Source organism: Benincasa hispida, chromosome 4 (assembly GCF_009727055.1).
Source record: "Benincasa hispida cultivar B227 chromosome 4, ASM972705v1, whole genome shotgun sequence".
Classification (NCBI taxonomy): Eukaryota; Viridiplantae; Streptophyta; class Magnoliopsida; order Cucurbitales; family Cucurbitaceae; genus Benincasa; species Benincasa hispida.
In genome coordinates this window covers 30,528,492-30,546,483 of record NC_052352.1, presented here as the reverse complement: position 1 = coordinate 30,546,483, position 17,992 = coordinate 30,528,492, and the positions used below count along the sequence as shown (strand labels likewise).

Sequence of the window (17,992 nt, the reverse complement as noted above, 5' to 3'; positions counted from 1 at the left end):
ATCATGTAGCATTTACTAAACGATCGTATGGCTGATGCTAAACGAACGAGTAAGCGTTTACTCGATCGGTTTGCGTTGGCTACTCGATTGTATAAACGATGAGGGTAAACGATCGTAGAGTATGGGTACTCGTTGAATGGTAGGCGCGTGCACTAAACGATCGAGTGGCTAGCCTGCTTCATCGCATAGTCACTGACTACTGAATCACTCAATAAGTGTTACTCGACGCTTTCTCCTCGATCGTTTAGATGATCATGCTTCATCGAATAGTTATCGTCTACTCGATCATTTAGACAAGTGTTATACCTGTCTCTTATACACATCTAGATGTGTATAAGAGACAGTCGTTTAGATGATCATGCTTCATCGAATAGTTATCGTCTACTCGATCATTTAGACAAGTGTTATACTCAGTGCGCTGTACGATTGAGTAGCCTTCATACTTCATCGCATAGTCAAAGGTACTCGATCGTTGCTACACAATCTTGGTTACTCGACCATCATTATTGGACTGAGAAATGGTGATTGTTAGAGTCAATTACAAGAGTTATTTCTATCTAATGGTTGAGAATGTCTCATCCCAGTGAAAGAGTACTTGATCACCCCACCAGTGACTTTTGTCCTGCCTCGCTGGGGCATCATTGCAAAATAGATGTCATTTCACTTAGGATACATAAGAACTATTTTGCTAAAACCTAAAAATGGTATTAAAAGTTATAGTGCAAATAGACTTATTAAGTTTGTTCATGTTTTTCAGCAACATTTAAAATGGCAACCGCCATTTTAGCTCTATTGGCCATCGAAAAATTGACTGGTGAAAACTACGCTAGTTAGAAAAACACAATTAATACAATTCTGATCATCGATGACCTCAGGTTCATCCTTACGGAAGAGTGCCCTCCTATTCCGACTCAAACTGTTGCTCGAACTATTCGAGAGGCATATGAGAAATGGACATGGGTGAACGAGAAGGCCCGAGCTTACATCTTGGCCAATCTAAACGACGTATTGGCCAAGAAGCATGAGCCCATGGTCTCTATGCATGAGATCATGGAGTCCTTGATGGGAATGTTTGGACAACTATCCGGGCAGCTCACGCACAAAGCTCTTAAGTGCATCTTCAACTCCAAAATGGAGGAGGGTATATCTGTTTGATAACATGCTCTGAACATGATGGTCTACTTCAATATGGCGGAGATGAATGGGCCTACATCAATGAGGGCAGCCAGGTTAGCATTATTCTACAAAAGTTGCCAGAAAGCTTCCTGTACTTTATCAGTAATGTTGTGCTGAACAAAGTTGATTATTCCCTTACAACTCTCCTCAACGAGTTGCAGACATTCAAATCCTTGCTAAAAAGTAAGGAGAAGAAGGTTGGTGAGGAAAATGTTGCTTCATCATCAAAGAAGTTCCATCGGGGTTCGATCTCGGAAACTAAGTCTGCACCTTTTACTTCTAACACTAATAAGTGGAAGAAGAAGAAGGGTAGTAAGGGATAGGAGAGGCACCAGCTAACCCACAACCTGCCGCACAGTAGGGTAGGCGACCAGCGTCGATTGAGAAAGGAAAATGTTTCCATTATAACCAGGATGGGCACTGGAAGTAGAACTGTCCTCGCTAGTTAAAGGAAAAGAAGAAGACTAAGGCCAAGGCCAAACAAGGTAAATGTAATTTACTAGTTTTGGAAACTTATTTAGTGGAGAATTATGATTCTGCCTGGATTATAGACTCTGGGGCCACTAATCATGTTTGTTCTTCTTTTCAGGGGATTAGATCCTGGCGGTAGCTTGAGGCTGGTGAGATGACGTGCGAGTAGGCACCGGGCACGTCGTCTCCGTTGTGGCAGTGAGAGGACTCCAGTTGACTTTACATAATAGGTTTATCATTTTGAATGATGTATATGTAGTTCCTGAGTTAAAAAGGAACTTAATTTTTGTAAACTGTTTGATTGAATGTAAATATACTCTCAACTTTTCGGTGAATAAAGTGTTTATTCTGAAAGATGGTGTTGAGATATGTTCAGCTAAACTGGAAAAAAATTTGTATGTGCTAAGGCCGTTAGCAACAAATTCCCTCCATAACATAGAGATATTTAAAAATGTCGTAACTCAAAATAAACGAATTAAGGTTTCTCCTAAGGAAAATTTCCAACTTTGGCACCTTCGATTAAGACACATTAATCTCAATAGTATTGAGAGGTTAGTAAAGAATGAACTTCTAAGCGAGTTAGTGGAAAATTCTTTACCTGTGTGTGAATCATGCCTTAAAGGCAAAATGACTAAAATAAACTGGAACTATGTTCAATGTTGTGCCTATTTATAGGCTACCCCAAAGAGACATGAGGAGGTTACTTTTATGATCCTAAGGAAAATAAAGTGCTTGTGTTGAGAAATGCTACCTTCCTTAAGGAGGATCATATGAAGGAGCACAGTCCAGTAGTAAAATCGTGTTGCGTGAATTTTCCAACGAAACTACTGAAACTTCAACAAGAGTTATTGAAGGGACTACTACATCAACAAAAGTTTGTTTATGGGAGTTCATCTAATAGGTAAAATCCACCTCAAGTGTTGAGGGAACCTCGATGTAGTGGGAAGGTTGTGAACCCACCTGTTCACTATATGGGTTTCACTAAAATCTTGGCTATGGTAGCCGATGGCGAGATTGAGGATTCGTTGTCTTACAATAAGGCAATGAAGGATCTTTACCAGGATGAATGGGTTAAAGCCATGGATCTCGAGATGGAGTCTATGTATTTTAATTCAGTATGGGATATTGTAGATCAACCTGGTGAGGTTAAACCTATAGGTTGTAAATGGATCTACAAGAGGAAACGGGGTGCTAATGGAAAGGTGCAAACATTCAAGGCTAGACTTATGGCAAACGGTTATACCCAGGTGGAGGGAGTTGAATATGAAGAGACTTTCTCGCCTGTTGTCATGTTGAAGTCTATTTGCATCCTCCTATACATTGCCTCATATTATGACTATGAGATATAGAAAAATGGATGTCAAGACTGCCTTTCTGAATGGTAATCTTAAGAAGACCATTTATATGGTATATCCCGAGGGATTCATAGCCTAAGGTCAAAAGCAAAAGGTTTGCAAACTGAACCGGACCATTTATGGGTTGAAACAAGTGTCTCGATCTTGGAACATAAGGTTTGATACTACGATCAAATCTTATGGCTTTGACCAGAATGTTGATGAGTCTTGTGTCTACAAGAAAATCATCAACAGTCAATAATTTTCCTAGTGTTATATGTAGACAATATTCTACTCATTGGGAATGATGTAGGTTTACTGACTTCAGTTAAAAACTAGCTAGCAACCCAATTCCAAATGAAAGATTTGGAAGAGGCTCAGTTTGTTCTTAAGATTCAGATCTTTTGGGATCAAAAGAACAAAGTGCTAGCGCTGTCTCAAACATCGTACATTGGTAAGATGTTGATCAAGTACACGATGCAGAACTCTAAAAAGGACCTACTGCCTTTTCGGCATGGAGTTACATTGTCTAAGGAACAGTGTTCTAAGACACCTCAAGTGGTTGAGGAAATGAGACGGGTCCCCTATACATCTGTCGTTGGCAGTTTGATGTATGCGATGTTATCTACTAGACCTAACATCTGCTACGCTGTGAGGATAGTCAATAGATATCAGTCTAATCCAGGACAGGGTCACTAAACTACCGTTAAGAACATCTTCAAGTATCTGTTATATGCCTGTGTATGCACCTAAGAATTTGATCCTTACTGGATACACGTACTCTGATTTTCAGACTGATAAGGATTCTCGAAAATCCACTTAAGGATCCGTGTTCACTTTTAACGAAGAAGCTATAGTATGACGAAGCACTAAGCAGGGGTGCATCGCTGACTCCACCATGGAGGCTGAGTATGTAGCAACTTGTGAAGCTGCTAAGAAGGTCGTTTGGCTCAGGAAGTTTCTGACTGATCTGGAAGTTGTTGCAGACATGACTAGGCCCATCACCCTTTATTGTGATAATAGTGGTGTTGTGGCCAATTCCAGGGAGCCTAGGAGTCATAAGCGCGACAAACACATACAGTGGAAATACCATCTCATCCACGAGATTATGCATCAAGGGGACGTGATAGTCATAAAGATAACTTCGGAGCACAACGTTGCTAATCCATTTACAAAGGTTCTCACGGCTATAGTTTTTTAGTGTCATCTGTAGAGCATGGGTCTATGGGACCGTCCACGGCTGGACTAAGACAAGGGGGAGATTTTTTACTTGGCCTTAGTGCCTTAGTTTATTGTTTTGTACTTGTATTTATATTGTAGACCCCATTAGCTTTAGGACAAGTGGGAGATTGTTGGGGTTGATGTCCTAAATCTCGTATGGTCCTGTAGTTTGTAAACACGTGTATGACCAAATATTTGTGATTTAATAATATGAGATATTTTCTTCACTATTATCTATGAAATATGAGATATTTTAGTTTCATTAACCACAAATCAATCAACTAAGATCTCTGGTTATCATTGTAATTTAAACATATATGTGGAGACATAAAAATAGATCATGCCTTAATTGATAACCTAAATGGTCTGTAGTATATGGATAAAGGAGGGAAACCTTATCTTGGTGACACTACGGATACGGCCCACTTTGTAGATGTTACAAGTGTTGTAAAGTGCTACAGATGGTCTAATCTTGATCATTCATGTGGAGACATGCAAATGGGGTATCCTATATAAACAAGTTTGTATAATACCGAACAATGGAATGTTTAGTCTCGTTATATAACGTCATTCATGATAGAGACTTTCATTTCACTAGGATGATCATAGGTAACATGATTTTAATCCTGTGTAAGTTGGGAACTCCTACCTATGAGGGTGGTCCTTTGATTTGCATGGGTGCGAGTGACCAGATCGCTGACTCAAACCTACCATTTTGGGGATTCGTCTAATTGGGGATTTGGAAACTCAACTACACAAGACGGAATTCACTCCTTCCCCGAAGCAGGGGTAAGCAGATAGATTTCTCCTTTAAGAGCTGATTTTGGGGCTTGAACAATATGGTGCCACATACTTTCTCATAGCCGGAGAATTGTTCATTCATAGTAGGACTATGATGTATTGTTCATTAGAGGATTCAATGGTACTTAAGGAGTTAGATGTAGCTACAAGAACAAAACGATAAATTGGCCTAGTTATACTTACGAGCGATTTGTGAAGGGTTATTGTACTGTTGATTTGTTATATCCAATGGATACAGAAATATATCTGTAGTGCGAAAGAGTGCAGTTTTCATTCTTTAGTGGAGTGTCCAACAGTTAACGGATGGTGAATATCATGATTAAAGAGTTTAGTCAGTTATTTACGTATCATTGGAGCTTCAAGCTACAGGTCCATAAGGTCCCCTTAATAGCTTAATGGATTCAAGTTGAGAATTAGTTATTGGATTAGTTTGAAATGTTCAAATTAACAAGAGGAAATTTGATTATATATATGATATAATTAAATTGATTCAATTATATGTGATATAATTGATTTGATGTATTAGATATATTAATTGGAGGAATTAATATAAATATGATTTATATTAAATAAAGGAGAAAAGAACTATAGTTTAAATATTACATATGATGTGATATTAAAACTATAGGTTATAAATATAGTATGATAAATTAGTTATTATATTTATTTAAAATAAAAACAATTATAAGATAATTGTGATTGGTTTCTCCTTTAACCGTGCATGAAGTGCGAGGTTATTATCAATTTTAATAAATGAAGAATAAAAAGTGAAAAGTGTTTTCATTTTTTTATTATTCGAATCGCGCATCACAATCGATCGAGTGGAAAAGAAAGAAAGAGCTATATGATAACCTTTGTGAGAAGTGAACAACGAGCAAGTTATTTGCTAGACGATCGAGTATCCAACTCTATACGATAAAGTTTTCTCATTCTCCCACTCACTCGAACGTTTAACTTGATCATATACTTCTCTCTGCCCTTCTACCAAATCCACACAGAGGCCACACCGAGAATACCAAGTTAACGAGTGGTTGTGCAAGTGGTGTTGTTCGAAGGTCGAGGATCGAGTTTAACTCGATTGGGTTCGAGGATTTGACAGTTCGTTAGTTGCACTGGTTGTTCATTGTGTTCGTGCTCGTGATCGAGTTTGCTGTAGACACCTGACTGGTGTAGATCGAGGGAACACTTGAAGAAGAGTTCTTCAAAGTATGTTACTCGATTCCCTTTTATTTAAATTGAAAAACATGTTGTAATTTACTCGATAATGCAATAAATTTGGTTGTATGTTTGTAGATGCTTTATTCTTTCACAATGGGTTTGGAACGATCTTGCTTCCGCTCAATAGTTCTCTTATTTAAGAGATCTTTTATATACATGAATGACTAGGATCATATCATTGTTTAGCACTTTACAACAATTGTAACACCTACAACGCGGGTCATAATCATAGTGTCACCAGGATAAGGTACCAAGCCTTATCCATCTAGTATAGACCATTTATGTTATCACTTAAACATGATCCACCTGTATGTCTCCACATACATTTCAGTGCGGCAGGCACCTGATTAGGCAAGATTAGCAGCCGTGTATTTAATGCGCACAATACCTTTTATTAGAAGCACCGCCTCGGCTAATCTGCTTGATATTGCCGCGGTTCTAGGCGTTATATCCTGGGTTACAAAGATAACCTTGGATGTTAGTTTATTGATTTATGGTTAATGCAACTAAAATATCACATATTTTATAGACAATGAATAAAATATCATATATTTTATTAAATACAAAATGAGTTTGTTCGTACAATGTTTACAATTTATAGGACCCTACAAGATTTAAGGCATCAACCACAACACAAACCCCTCTCGAGCCAGAAAAGGGTGTGACGCCACATTGTTCAAGCCCCGTAATCAGCCTTTAAGGAATTTATCTACTTGCCCTGATATTGGGGAATGAGTGAATTTTTTCTTATGATGTTGTGTTCCCAACTCCCCAATTAGACGAGTCCCTAAAATGGTAGGTTTGTGAGTCAGTGATCTGGTCACTCTCACCCATACAAATCAAAGAACCGCCCTCATAGGCAATAGTTCACAACTCACTCAGGATTCAGGTCATCCTAGTGAAATGTAAGTTTCTATTATGAACGGTGTTCTATAATGAGACTAAACGTTTCGTGGTCTGGTCTTATACAAATTCCTTTGTATATAATATCTCCGCTCACATGTCTCCACACGAATGATTAGGATCAGATCATTTGTAGCACTTTACAATAATTGTAACATCTACAAAGCAGGTCATACTCGTAGTGTCACTAGAATAAAGTATCCAACCTTATCTATCTACTACAGACCATTTAGGTTATCACCTAAACATGATCTACCTGTATATTTGTACATATATGTTTAAGCCATAAGATAACCTTAGATGTTAGTTTATTGGTTTGTGATTAATGCAATTAATTTTGAAATAAAACATCAAATATTTTATAACATAAATAAAAAGTTTGTACATTAAAATTACAAACTATAGGACCCTACGAGATTTAGGGCATCAACCTCAACATTTATGTTTACTTAATTTAACCATGATTAGTAAGTCGATCCTTCATAGGTTGCTCAAAATTACAGTTGGGTCAAAATTACCATTTTACCACTGTAATGTCCCACCAATCCTCTAATGAACAATTGGTTTGTAGTCTAACCATCGGGCCAATGAAAGAGTGGGGCCATTATTCAAGACTTGAAGACAGCACTTAAGAGAACAACCTATCTACTATCTCTAGAATCGAGTAAGAGCGAATTCCATCTTACAGGACTATGTCCTCAACTATCTACCCGGTCTTACCCTTAAAATGGGAAGCTTATTGAGTCGACGAACCCATGCAAATTAAAGAATAATCTCGAATAAACAGGATTTCATAATTAGCTCAAGATTAAGATCGAGATACCTATGTCATCAAATTGAAATAGTCAGTCTTAACAGTAAACGATGTTATAAAGTAAAAGTGATTATTTCGTGGTCCGATCTTATGAAAACTCATTACATAGGATGCCTCCACTCGCATGTCTCCACATGAACGATTCAGGATCACATCGTTTGTATCAAATACGAAGTGGGTCATATTCATAGTGTTCCCGGGATAAGGTATCCAACCTTATCCTTATACTATAGATTATTTTGGCTATATATTTGAACTTCATCCACTTTTATGTCTCCACATATAGTTCAAGAATTCATGGGATTCTTAGTTTATTAGATTTAGGGTTTTTAAATGTGCAATTCACATATTCAATAACAATTTTACTAAATAAACCTCAATAACATCTTTATTGCAAAATAGAATATGTTTAATGTTTACAAATCATGAGTTTAGGACATAAAATCCAACATAGCTTTCCTTTTCTAATCTGTCCCAAGCATCAAGAATGGATAGACTTGAAGTGTTTTAGGTGGTCCACTTGTTTTGTTTTAAGTTGAACCCTCATGTACATAGTAGTGGGAGGGTAGAACCATAAGTTGTATCGATGTAATTATAAACTAGTGAGAAGTCTATTGTTGTGAATGTTTTAGTATGGCTAGTAAAGTTTGAAAGCCTACTAAGCCTCAATGGTGAATGCATTAATGAAATAGTATTTAAATACGAACTATCTATTAGGTTAAACAAGTGCAACGAAAACAAGTTACAAGTAATAGATTAGGCAGTAGATGCCATAAGAGGGTTGACAACTACTGTTTTCACATCTCTTCTCAAGTTAAGAGGGTAGTCTAGGAGAGTGTGACAAGTTTTATATATATATAGGACAAACATTCATCAAACCAAATAAACAACCATACACATTTTTTATCTTATCAGGCAAAATTTCCTTCAATACCTTTAAAAAAAGATCACTTCTTCGACATGTCAATATAAAACTTACAACTCCATGAAGAATTTTTTAAGTTAGAAGAATATGAACAACCCATATGAACAATTCTAAAAAGAATGAACAATTCCAAAATTAGTCATTTAGCCTAACACTATGAAGGAAAACAAACATTTAGCTAAATATTTGTAAAGAAGCATCTAAGGTTCACATCGTGAATAAACTTCTTTGAACTTTTCCATCTAAATTAAACATAGGGCAATCTTGAACTCGAGACCATCAAGACTTAAAATCTGACAAATAAAAATAAATGGAATATGTAAGCACATGAGAATAAACCATTAAAGTAGAAATGGGATATAAACAATAAAACTTACAAACTCAAACAACTAAACAAATTTATTAACTCAAGCAACAAAACTCAACAATGTTAACAAAATTCATGAACTAAAATGAACTCAATAGAAATTACAAACTTATCAATCCAAGCAACTAAATGTTATCAAGGTGGGAAAAAAAACTAATAGCAACATAATACATTATGCAAAAGGCATAACAATAAACAACCGAACTTACAAACACAAGAAACTTAAACAAATTTACCACCTCAAACAACTGAATTATATTTTGGAATAGAAGTGAAAATACTTACCCCAATAAACAATCCTACAATTCTTAATCCAAATTTCACTTCCTCGAACAAAGTCAATTTCCTTGAAGTCTATACAATCAAAACAAAATTTAGATCATATTAGAACTAAAATGAGCACAAGAGAAATCACAAACAATTTATCAATCCGAGCAACTAAAATATTATTAAAGTGAAGAAAGAAACTAATAAGAACATAATACATTATGCAAAAGGTATAACCATAAAGACAAATTTTACAAACTTACCAACACAAGAAACTAAACAGATATATCACCTTAAACAACTAAATTATATTTCGGAACAAACTTATAAACAACTAAATTATATTTACTATCAACTAAACTAAATTAAAGTTGATAGTAATCTTGTCAATCTAATGAGAATTGTATGTTGATAATAATGCTAATAACTCAAAAAATGGTTAGCAATAAACCTTCAATTTCATTCACATTAGTAGATTAAATCATTGAAGAATCTAATAATTTGAGCTTCACAAAATTCTTCCACCAGTTCAGCAATCAACCTTCAATTGGAATGTTTTGGGATAACACCTGCATCCAATCCAATTCCACATTTGCAATGGTAATCTCCTCCTCAATCAAGAAAATAACAAACCTAAACTTTATGGAACAAAGGATATCTAAGTAGCACACCATAGAAAAATATATGGACAACCTAAATTTTCATCAATATGTAACTTACAACCTCATGAAGATCAAGATTTCTAAGTTAGAAGAATATATGAACAACCCCATATAACAAGAATGTTTTTTACATTACAAAATTCATCCAAGAAAGAAGAACTTAAATAATATGGACATTCTCCAAGAAGAAAAATCATACCTGCAACTGGGCCTTCAACTTTGAATAACTTCCACCTTCATTTAACTTCCCTCCTTCATTTTTCTATGTAAAGCTGGGGTTGCATTGTATCTATAAGGATAATAACAATTTCCTATGGTAACGGTTTATTTAAGAGGGACAAAAAGCTTTATTGATGTACCTAAGATTGTCTATGGTAACGATTTCTGCACCTTTCTCACTCTTCACAATTAGAAACAAATTTTAAGAATACAATTATTCTAAAGTAAAATATGTAGGATTCTAAGGATCTGAAAATAAACAATAAAGTTAAAGTAGATTTAACTTATAAACACTTGTAAGCACTTAAAATAATATTTGGTCTAATGCACTTTCTTAACCGTCTATATGCACAAATGAATAATCAAATCAACAGTATCCCCAGAAAAAAGGTGTCTTCAGCCTTTACATATAGTTTGCTCTACTTAAGGCACAAACTATATCCAACAACGGTTATTAATGATTGCAAACTTAGAGTACGGAAGAACAAAAAGAAACAACAAAAATATAGCAACAGGGCATAACACTTTCTTAACCGTCTATATGCACAAATGAATAATCAAATCTTTTGATTTCATTTCACTCAAATGAAATTAATTAGATAAATTCTTGTTTCATTTAATCTCAACTTACAACCACCACCAACAGGTAACAAGACAACTTTAGTACTAGAAGTTTGGATAATTTAAGGAGGTAATAAAGGGATACCAGATTCATCAATCTCTTCTTGCTCTTCCTCATCTCCCAATGCTCTGGCTTCCCTAGTACCAAAAATATCTGGCATAAACAAACTCAAACTATGACACAAAAGGCTTATCAACAACAAAGATAACTCAACTATGGCATAAATAAACTTTTCAATCAATTGAAGGAGGTTATTGTAATCTCCTTTTGGGTTTTTTTCCTTCCCATCTCACTAACTCAATCATAATTTAATATTATATACCATATCCAATTTTTCTTAGGAGAAAATTCAGAAAATACATGGTAATTATGATAATAGCAACATTTAAAGAATACGAGAAAGAAGAAAATAGACATGTTTCTTTAAATTTCAATTCCCCGGAGTTGAGATTTATGGAACTCTCTAACCCAAATTGTAGTTAAAATAACTACTTACCTCAGATCTTTAAGACAAACACACAAAATTTGTAATAGGAAAATGGTGAAAGCCAAGTAATGTCAAGGATCTTGAAGAGAAAATATGAAGATTGAAAACATTCATAACATTAATGATTAGATATCCCAATAACCCAAATATTAAAAATGATGCATTTTCACCTTTTTCAAAGTCTAATTGCTAACAACTATATGCCCTTAACAGAATCCTTCTAATCCATAATGAGTAATATAAAATCTGATACTCTGGCCCAGAACATATACCCAGAATCTACTGCCTCGTCGTTTGAGGTTTGTCCGTAACAATGGACAACTTTTGTCCTATCAATTGGTTTACAAGTGTGCTCTTCCCAACATTCGGCTTCCCTATCAAGGCCGTATATCCTGCAATTTCATGTACAACCACCCACAATTCAATTTCTGTCTCACTCATAATCGTAAAAGAGAAGAAGAATACAAACCACTTCTATGATTACGGTCGCAGATATATCCAAGCTCCTCCATCTCGTAATCGTCAAGCAAAGTCAACTTCCTATCAGACTTCTTATTTAGATATAAGAATGACCACTCATCGTCGAAGTATGAAGAGCTCGCCCCTTCATCTTCTGTTTCCTCTTCTTCAATGAATTCATCTTCGCTAACCCTAACACTAACCAGTTGGTTCTTAAACATAGAACTCCCACTCCGCATCTTGTAACTTCAACTCTTGGCTCGGACTTGGAACAAGAGTGAGTTTCGCGACAAGGAATCGATGACGGCACTTCGCGCTAGAGCAAGGTGCTACGTGCTTTGTCGTTTGAGAGTTGGGAAAAGAGCGCCAGTGGGAAGAAGCTCTTTCACGCGCGAAAATTTTCGGAACACCAAAAAATTGAGTGCTTAATAACTCTTGCCATTTTAAAAAAATAAAGAAAACATATCCGGATATACGATAAAAAATTTTGGTAACTGAAAACTATAACTTCTATCTTTGATAGAATAGACGATAAAAAATTATATGACATATGAATAGAAAAAGGGAACCAAATCATTGCAATTCCAAACATCCATATCAATTATAAAGATATTGACGGAAGATAATAGTCGGAGAAGATTGGGTGAAGACAACTAGAGAATTTGGAGGAGAAGAAGAAGAAAGACGTAGAAATGACGGTTGAAAATATGATAAAAACAAGAATCTTTCAAGATTATATTTAATTGTAACCTGCCGTGATGATAATTAAACCATTCGCCATAAGTTGTGTATATCACGAGATCATAAGAAAGGGTTTTATGAAAAATATATTTATTTTTAAAAAAATCACAACATGATTTAAAATTGTGGTGAGAGGCCATTGGCAAGACGATAATTAAAAATGAAAATTGTGATTGACATGAACACCACCGTATTAGGGCTACGGCTATTTCGTGATGGGTGAGACTACGTCACTAACACGATATTGAGTTTCGAGTGGTTAAATGTTCTATGACAAACGAAATGTTAATTTATTGAATTTTTAAGAATAGATAATTGTGCATTATTATCGTTGGAGGTGGATCATCTATACAAAAATCTCATGTTTCTAACATGAATGCCGTATCTCTAAATTCAAAGAAAAAAATGGTCATTTTCGCTATGATGATTGTATATAAGTAATATATTTTGTAGGCCCAATGAAACCAAGAAGTTTCTCAAATATAATCGAGTCAACCAAGTAATCTCTCAAATCTTTTTCATCGAAAACAAGAAAAAGTCTCCGATTAGGTCCTTCCACGCACCTTCTGCGTTGGCAAGTCTTACAAAAAACACATTAATTAGTAGACGCAACAAGAAATTTGCCGAGATCCATAGACCATATACACCAATAATATAAAAACCATCCACTCCAATCTCCAGTCTTCGTTTTGCCCAATACAATGGAGCTATTCAGCAAAGCCAAGGCCGTAAGACTCCGAGCCCACAACGACAAGTACCTAGTCGCCGACGACGACAAGCAAACCATCCGCCAGAGCCGCAGCCGCGCCTCCCGTAAAGCCATATGGGTGGTGGAAGCAGTGGATCAAGGCATCCGTTTCAAGAGCCTGGTCCATGGGCGGTACCTGAGCGCGTCGGATTTGCCATTCCTGCTGGGGATGACCGGGAACAAGGTGGTGCAGGTGGCGGGAGAGAAGGGGTCGGAGTGGACGGTGAAGTGGGAGCCGGTGCGTGAAGGGTTCCAGGTGAAGCTGAGGAGCTGGTGTGGGACGTATTTGAGGGGGAACGGTGGAACGCCGCCGTGGAGAAACTCGGTGACTCATGATCAGCCTCATAGTTCGGCTACTGGGAAGTGGATTTTGTGGGATGTGGAGGGTGTGGATTTGGAGGGCTCCGAATTTGATGGTTTGGAGTCTTTGTCGAGCTTTGCGTCCGATGAAGCCTTTGGGTCCGAGCCTCCTACCCCCCTGGCTACCCTTCCTCATCAACCTTCAAAAACACAGGTTAATCAAATTATGAGCAATGCTTCAATTTTTTCCATTAATTATTCAACAGCTCCAATCTAATTTCTTCCTTTCCTTTGATTTTCTTTCAAAATATTATTAAAAAAATCATTTTTTTTATAAATATATATATATATATATATATATATATATATATTTATTACTACATATCATATTTTTATTGGACAATTATTGTGGTTCACAAATATGTATTTTAGGAAAAAAGAGAGAAAATTTGACAAAATGCACTTGAGAGTTTTTCTTATTTAATTGGCTCACCAAATGTTCTCAAGGCTTAGAGCATTAATGTTGTGACTTGTGCTTTAGGGTTAACTCACCTCTTTAATCAAAAATGAAAATTTGCCTGTTGTATGTCCTTTTTCCCTTTTTTTCCCTTGGATTCCCTATGAAATTAATTAATCTCTCAGCTACCAAGAATAAAAATTCATTATTAAAACTCTGTTTCGTAATCATTTTTTATTTTATTTTTATTTTTAAAAATTAAGTCTATAGACTGTATTTTCATCTTCAAATTTCTTCATTTGTTATCTATTTTTCACCGATTATTTAAAAAATCAATCCAAATTTTGAGAATTAAAGAGAGTAGCTTTCAAGAAATTATTTTTATTATTTGAAATTTGGCTAAAAATTCAACCGTGAACTTTTTCCCACCAACTTTTTAATGATTATTTTATACTGTTCATAGATTAAAATACAGGAGCCAATCATGTGATTTACTGATTTTATTAATATTTTAATCTTGTCCTACATGTGATTCTTTAACATTATCATTCAAAATAATATATACGTATACTTTTCTAGTATTTTTTTTTAATTATATTTAACAACACTAATAAATAATTCAACATTAAACAAATGACTCTTCTCAAAAAAAAAAAATAATAAATAAAATAAAATCAACAAATGACTTTCTTTTAGTCATAATTGACAATCAATGAAAATTAGCATATTATATATTAGATAATTCTAATAGTTATTGATAATAATATTAAATAATCGAATAGATACTTATTCTTTTAAATCTAGGCTTATATCCTATAGTCACTAATTAAACATCTAAATTTGAAAATAAAATACTTTTGAGCTAAATTTCTACAAATTTACAAGTTTACCAACTCAATTTTAACAATTTTATAAGTTTGAGACTTCACTTTTTACTTAAGGGTCCACTTTTTATAATTATGTGAGTTTAAAGACATAATTTTAAAACTTGTTTACTTTAGGATCACAATAGATAGTTTGATAGCGTAATTACAATTACCAACCTATTTTTATGTGTTTTTTTTTCCAATTTATCCTTTTTTAAAAAAAAATCATTATAGTTTAGTTTACCATTCCTTTTTTCTTTTTTTTTTCCCTTTTGGATAATAGTTCTACCATTTCTTTTACTCAGATTTTTTAATTCAAAATAAAAAAACTTATTTTAAATGGTAAAATCATATAAAATATTTTCATATATAACAAAAAAAAATATAATTTTTTTGAATGGATTGATGAAATTTTTTGTTATTTTACTATATTTGTAATAAATTGGTCATTTTGATTGATATGAAAACAGTTTGGTGTAGTATTTAATTTAAAATTTTATATTAAAAACAGTTAAATCTTAGGATCGTTTTCAAATATAATAAAATGAACAAAAATATAGTGAAATGTCGATAGACAAATGTCTAATATTTATTACGTGTAAAATGTGACATTTGATTATATTTGAAGATAGTTTGAGTAGCTTTACAAGTAATGAAAAATAAAATAAAAGCGTAATATCGAATAATGAAAAAAAAATGATAAAGATAGATAGAGAAAGGAATAAAGAAAACAAACAAAACTGTGTGAAAATAATGAGGATATCCTAAAACAACAAATGATTGTGTTCAACGAAGCCAGCTGGATTGGTTGAAACACTCTTTTCCACGAGAAATCCAAACCCAATTTCATTTGCATATCCGCCAAAACAGAAAAAGAGGGGAAAGGAAGATACTAACTTTTGAAACAAAAGAAATTTTACCATTGAAACGCAGTTGTGTTGTGAGGAATGGGTTTCTTGTGAATTATGAAAACAATTTTGAAAGCAACATCAATGAAAATTCAAAGTTGAATCCGTGTTTATCCACTTTCCTCCTATCTCCCCATAATCACTCACCAAGAATCTTCTTCCATCACTTTCCAATTTTGCTTTTTCAACCCCATAAAATGCCCAATTGAATCCAATATTTTCTCAAATTCATCCCAGATTCACCTCTCTTCTGCTATGGATTTGTTTCGCAACGCTAAGACCATCAGACTCCGCAGCCACCACAAGAAGTATCTGTCCGCCGATGAAGATGAAGAGTCAGTCACTCAGGACCGGAATGGATCTTCCAACAACGTTAGATGGACTGTCGAGTTTGTTTCCTTCTCCGACTGTGTCATCCGGCTGAAAAGCTGTTACGACAAGTACTTAATGGCCTCCAATCAGCCGTTCTTGCTTGGAATGACTGGTCGGAAGGTTGTGCAGGCTCGTCCTGACCGGTTGGATTCAGCGCTTGAGTGGGAGCCGGTTAAGGAAGGCTCCTTTCTCCGTCTCAAAACGCGGTACGGTAATTTCTTGAGAGCTAACGGCGGTGTTCCTCCGTGGCGGAACTCCGTCACTCATGATGTGCCGCATCGGTCGGCGACTCAGGATTGGATCCTGTGGGATGTTGATGTTGTTGAAATCGAAACTCAATCTTTTGATCATAAAACCCTAAATCATCCCCCATCCGAACCCGACCCGGATTCTCCTCTCGAATTGGATTCAATCTCGTCTTCCGTTTCACTTGAATCCGCTCGTCCTTCAATCGCCGAGGTATGTAATTGTTACTTGTTACTCAATCTTCACTACCACCATGAATTCAATTTCATCAAACCGTAATTTCCCTCATTTTGAATCAAATTTTCCCCAAATTTTCAGTCAAATTCACCTCCTAAATCAGAGGGGAGGAGGATATTTTACCAAATAGCTGATGATAATGGAGAAGACGAGGATTCAGAGAGGTATTCTTTGAATTTCAATGGTAAAGGAGTGGAAGAATTGACTCGTAAATTGGAAGAGGAGATGGGAATTGAAGGTGTCATTGTATGTACTCGTAGTCCTTTGAATGGAAAGCTCTTTCCAATTCGCTTGCAACTGCCTCCTAACAATGCAACTTTGAAAGTTGTTCTGGTTCTGAAATCTTCCAAATGTAAGTATCTGTTTGTACGGATGACCCGTTCTCGGGCATACTTATATTTTTCGACCAGCCCCTCGTGAAATGCAATGGATGACCGAGGGAGGGGCGGGTCAAAAACATATGGATCGTCCGTACAAAATAACTGGTACTCTTTAGTTAATTGGTTTGTGTTGTTGTTTCAGAATGGTTCTAACCTTTTTTTCCTTTCCATGTGATGTTGATTTTGAAACAGTGGGAAGTGAATTTGAGAAGAAAAGTTGGATTTGATATAAAGAGCAAAGGTTGATTGGTTGATTCATAATCAAACAGGAGGCCAGACCAGAGCAGAACACAAAACAAGAACAGAGATATGATGTTCTTGTTGGGATTCTTTTCTCTTTTTAATAATATACAGTTATATTATTGTATAAAGAGTGTAAATATAATGGTGAAGAAGCAGTATTGAATTCATTATTATTAAATAGAAAAACAGCAGTGTTAGTATTTGGATTCTGCTATGTAGGATTCTACTATGAAATATAAAAACTATTGCGTTTTTGTAGAAGGAGAATATTAAATTATTTCCGACAATTTCACGTGGTCGAGATTATTATTTATTACATGCTTTCTTTTCTTCATCTTCCTTCCCTATATTTATTTATTTATTTATTTATTTTTTTGGGTTTTTCCTATAAATTATTGGTTCATTTGTACTCCCTGGATTGGGGTTAATTGGAAAAAAGAGGTGGTTTAAAACTTAATTAGGAAAAATGCCCGCTTTCAAACTATTTAGAAAAAATGGGACGAAATTTTGTCTTTATTTAAATACGTCTTTTGAATAGACACATTCTA

General features: G+C 35.1%; 1 protein-coding gene and 1 long non-coding RNA gene across 6 annotated transcripts; one reads left to right on the top strand and one right to left on the bottom strand.

Annotated features, from left to right (window-relative positions):
* Nucleotides 1–8,951: 8,951 nt before the first annotated feature.
* Nucleotides 8,952–12,678, bottom strand: LOC120075244. 4 transcript variants are annotated; one of them, XR_005481246.1, is made up of 5 exons: nucleotides 11,957–12,678; nucleotides 10,359–11,879; nucleotides 9,949–10,066; nucleotides 9,516–9,584; nucleotides 8,952–9,156 (listed from the first exon to the last, which is right to left on the bottom strand). It is a non-coding gene; the product is annotated as an uncharacterized LOC120075244 (long non-coding RNA). The 4 variants fall into 4 exon arrangements; XR_005481248.1 differs by having other exon boundaries at nucleotides 9,949–11,137; nucleotides 11,760–11,879; nucleotides 11,957–12,676; XR_005481245.1 differs by having other exon boundaries at nucleotides 9,949–11,879.
* A 620-nt stretch (nucleotides 12,679–13,298) lies between these two features.
* Nucleotides 13,299–17,760, top strand: LOC120075736. Of its 2 annotated transcripts, XM_039029379.1 has the most exons (4): nucleotides 13,301–13,949; nucleotides 16,204–16,797; nucleotides 16,903–17,173; nucleotides 17,394–17,760. In XM_039029379.1, exons 1-4 carry the CDS (start codon nucleotides 13,389–13,391, stop codon nucleotides 17,426–17,428), a joined length of 1,461 nt encoding a protein of 486 aa, XP_038885307.1. In that variant the 5' UTR covers nucleotides 13,301–13,388; the 3' UTR covers nucleotides 17,429–17,760. The 2 variants fall into 2 exon arrangements, with proteins under 2 accessions (XP_038885306.1, XP_038885307.1); XM_039029378.1 differs by having other exon boundaries at nucleotides 13,299–13,949; nucleotides 16,903–17,760.
* The last annotated feature ends 232 nt before the right edge of the window (nucleotides 17,761–17,992 follow it).

Bases quoted from the DNA above. Each gene is read 5' to 3' on its own strand.
- LOC120075736 (XM_039029378.1), top strand. From the start codon at position 13,389: ATGGAGCTATTCAGCAAAGCCAAGGCCGTAAGACTCCGAGCCCACAAC. The intron at 13,950-16,203 runs GTTAATCAAATT...AATTCATCCCAG, and splicing joins ATCAACCTTCAAAAACACAG to ATTCACCTCTCTTCTGCTAT. The intron at 16,798-16,902 runs GTATGTAATTGT...CCAAATTTTCAG, and splicing joins CTCGTCCTTCAATCGCCGAG to TCAAATTCACCTCCTAAATC.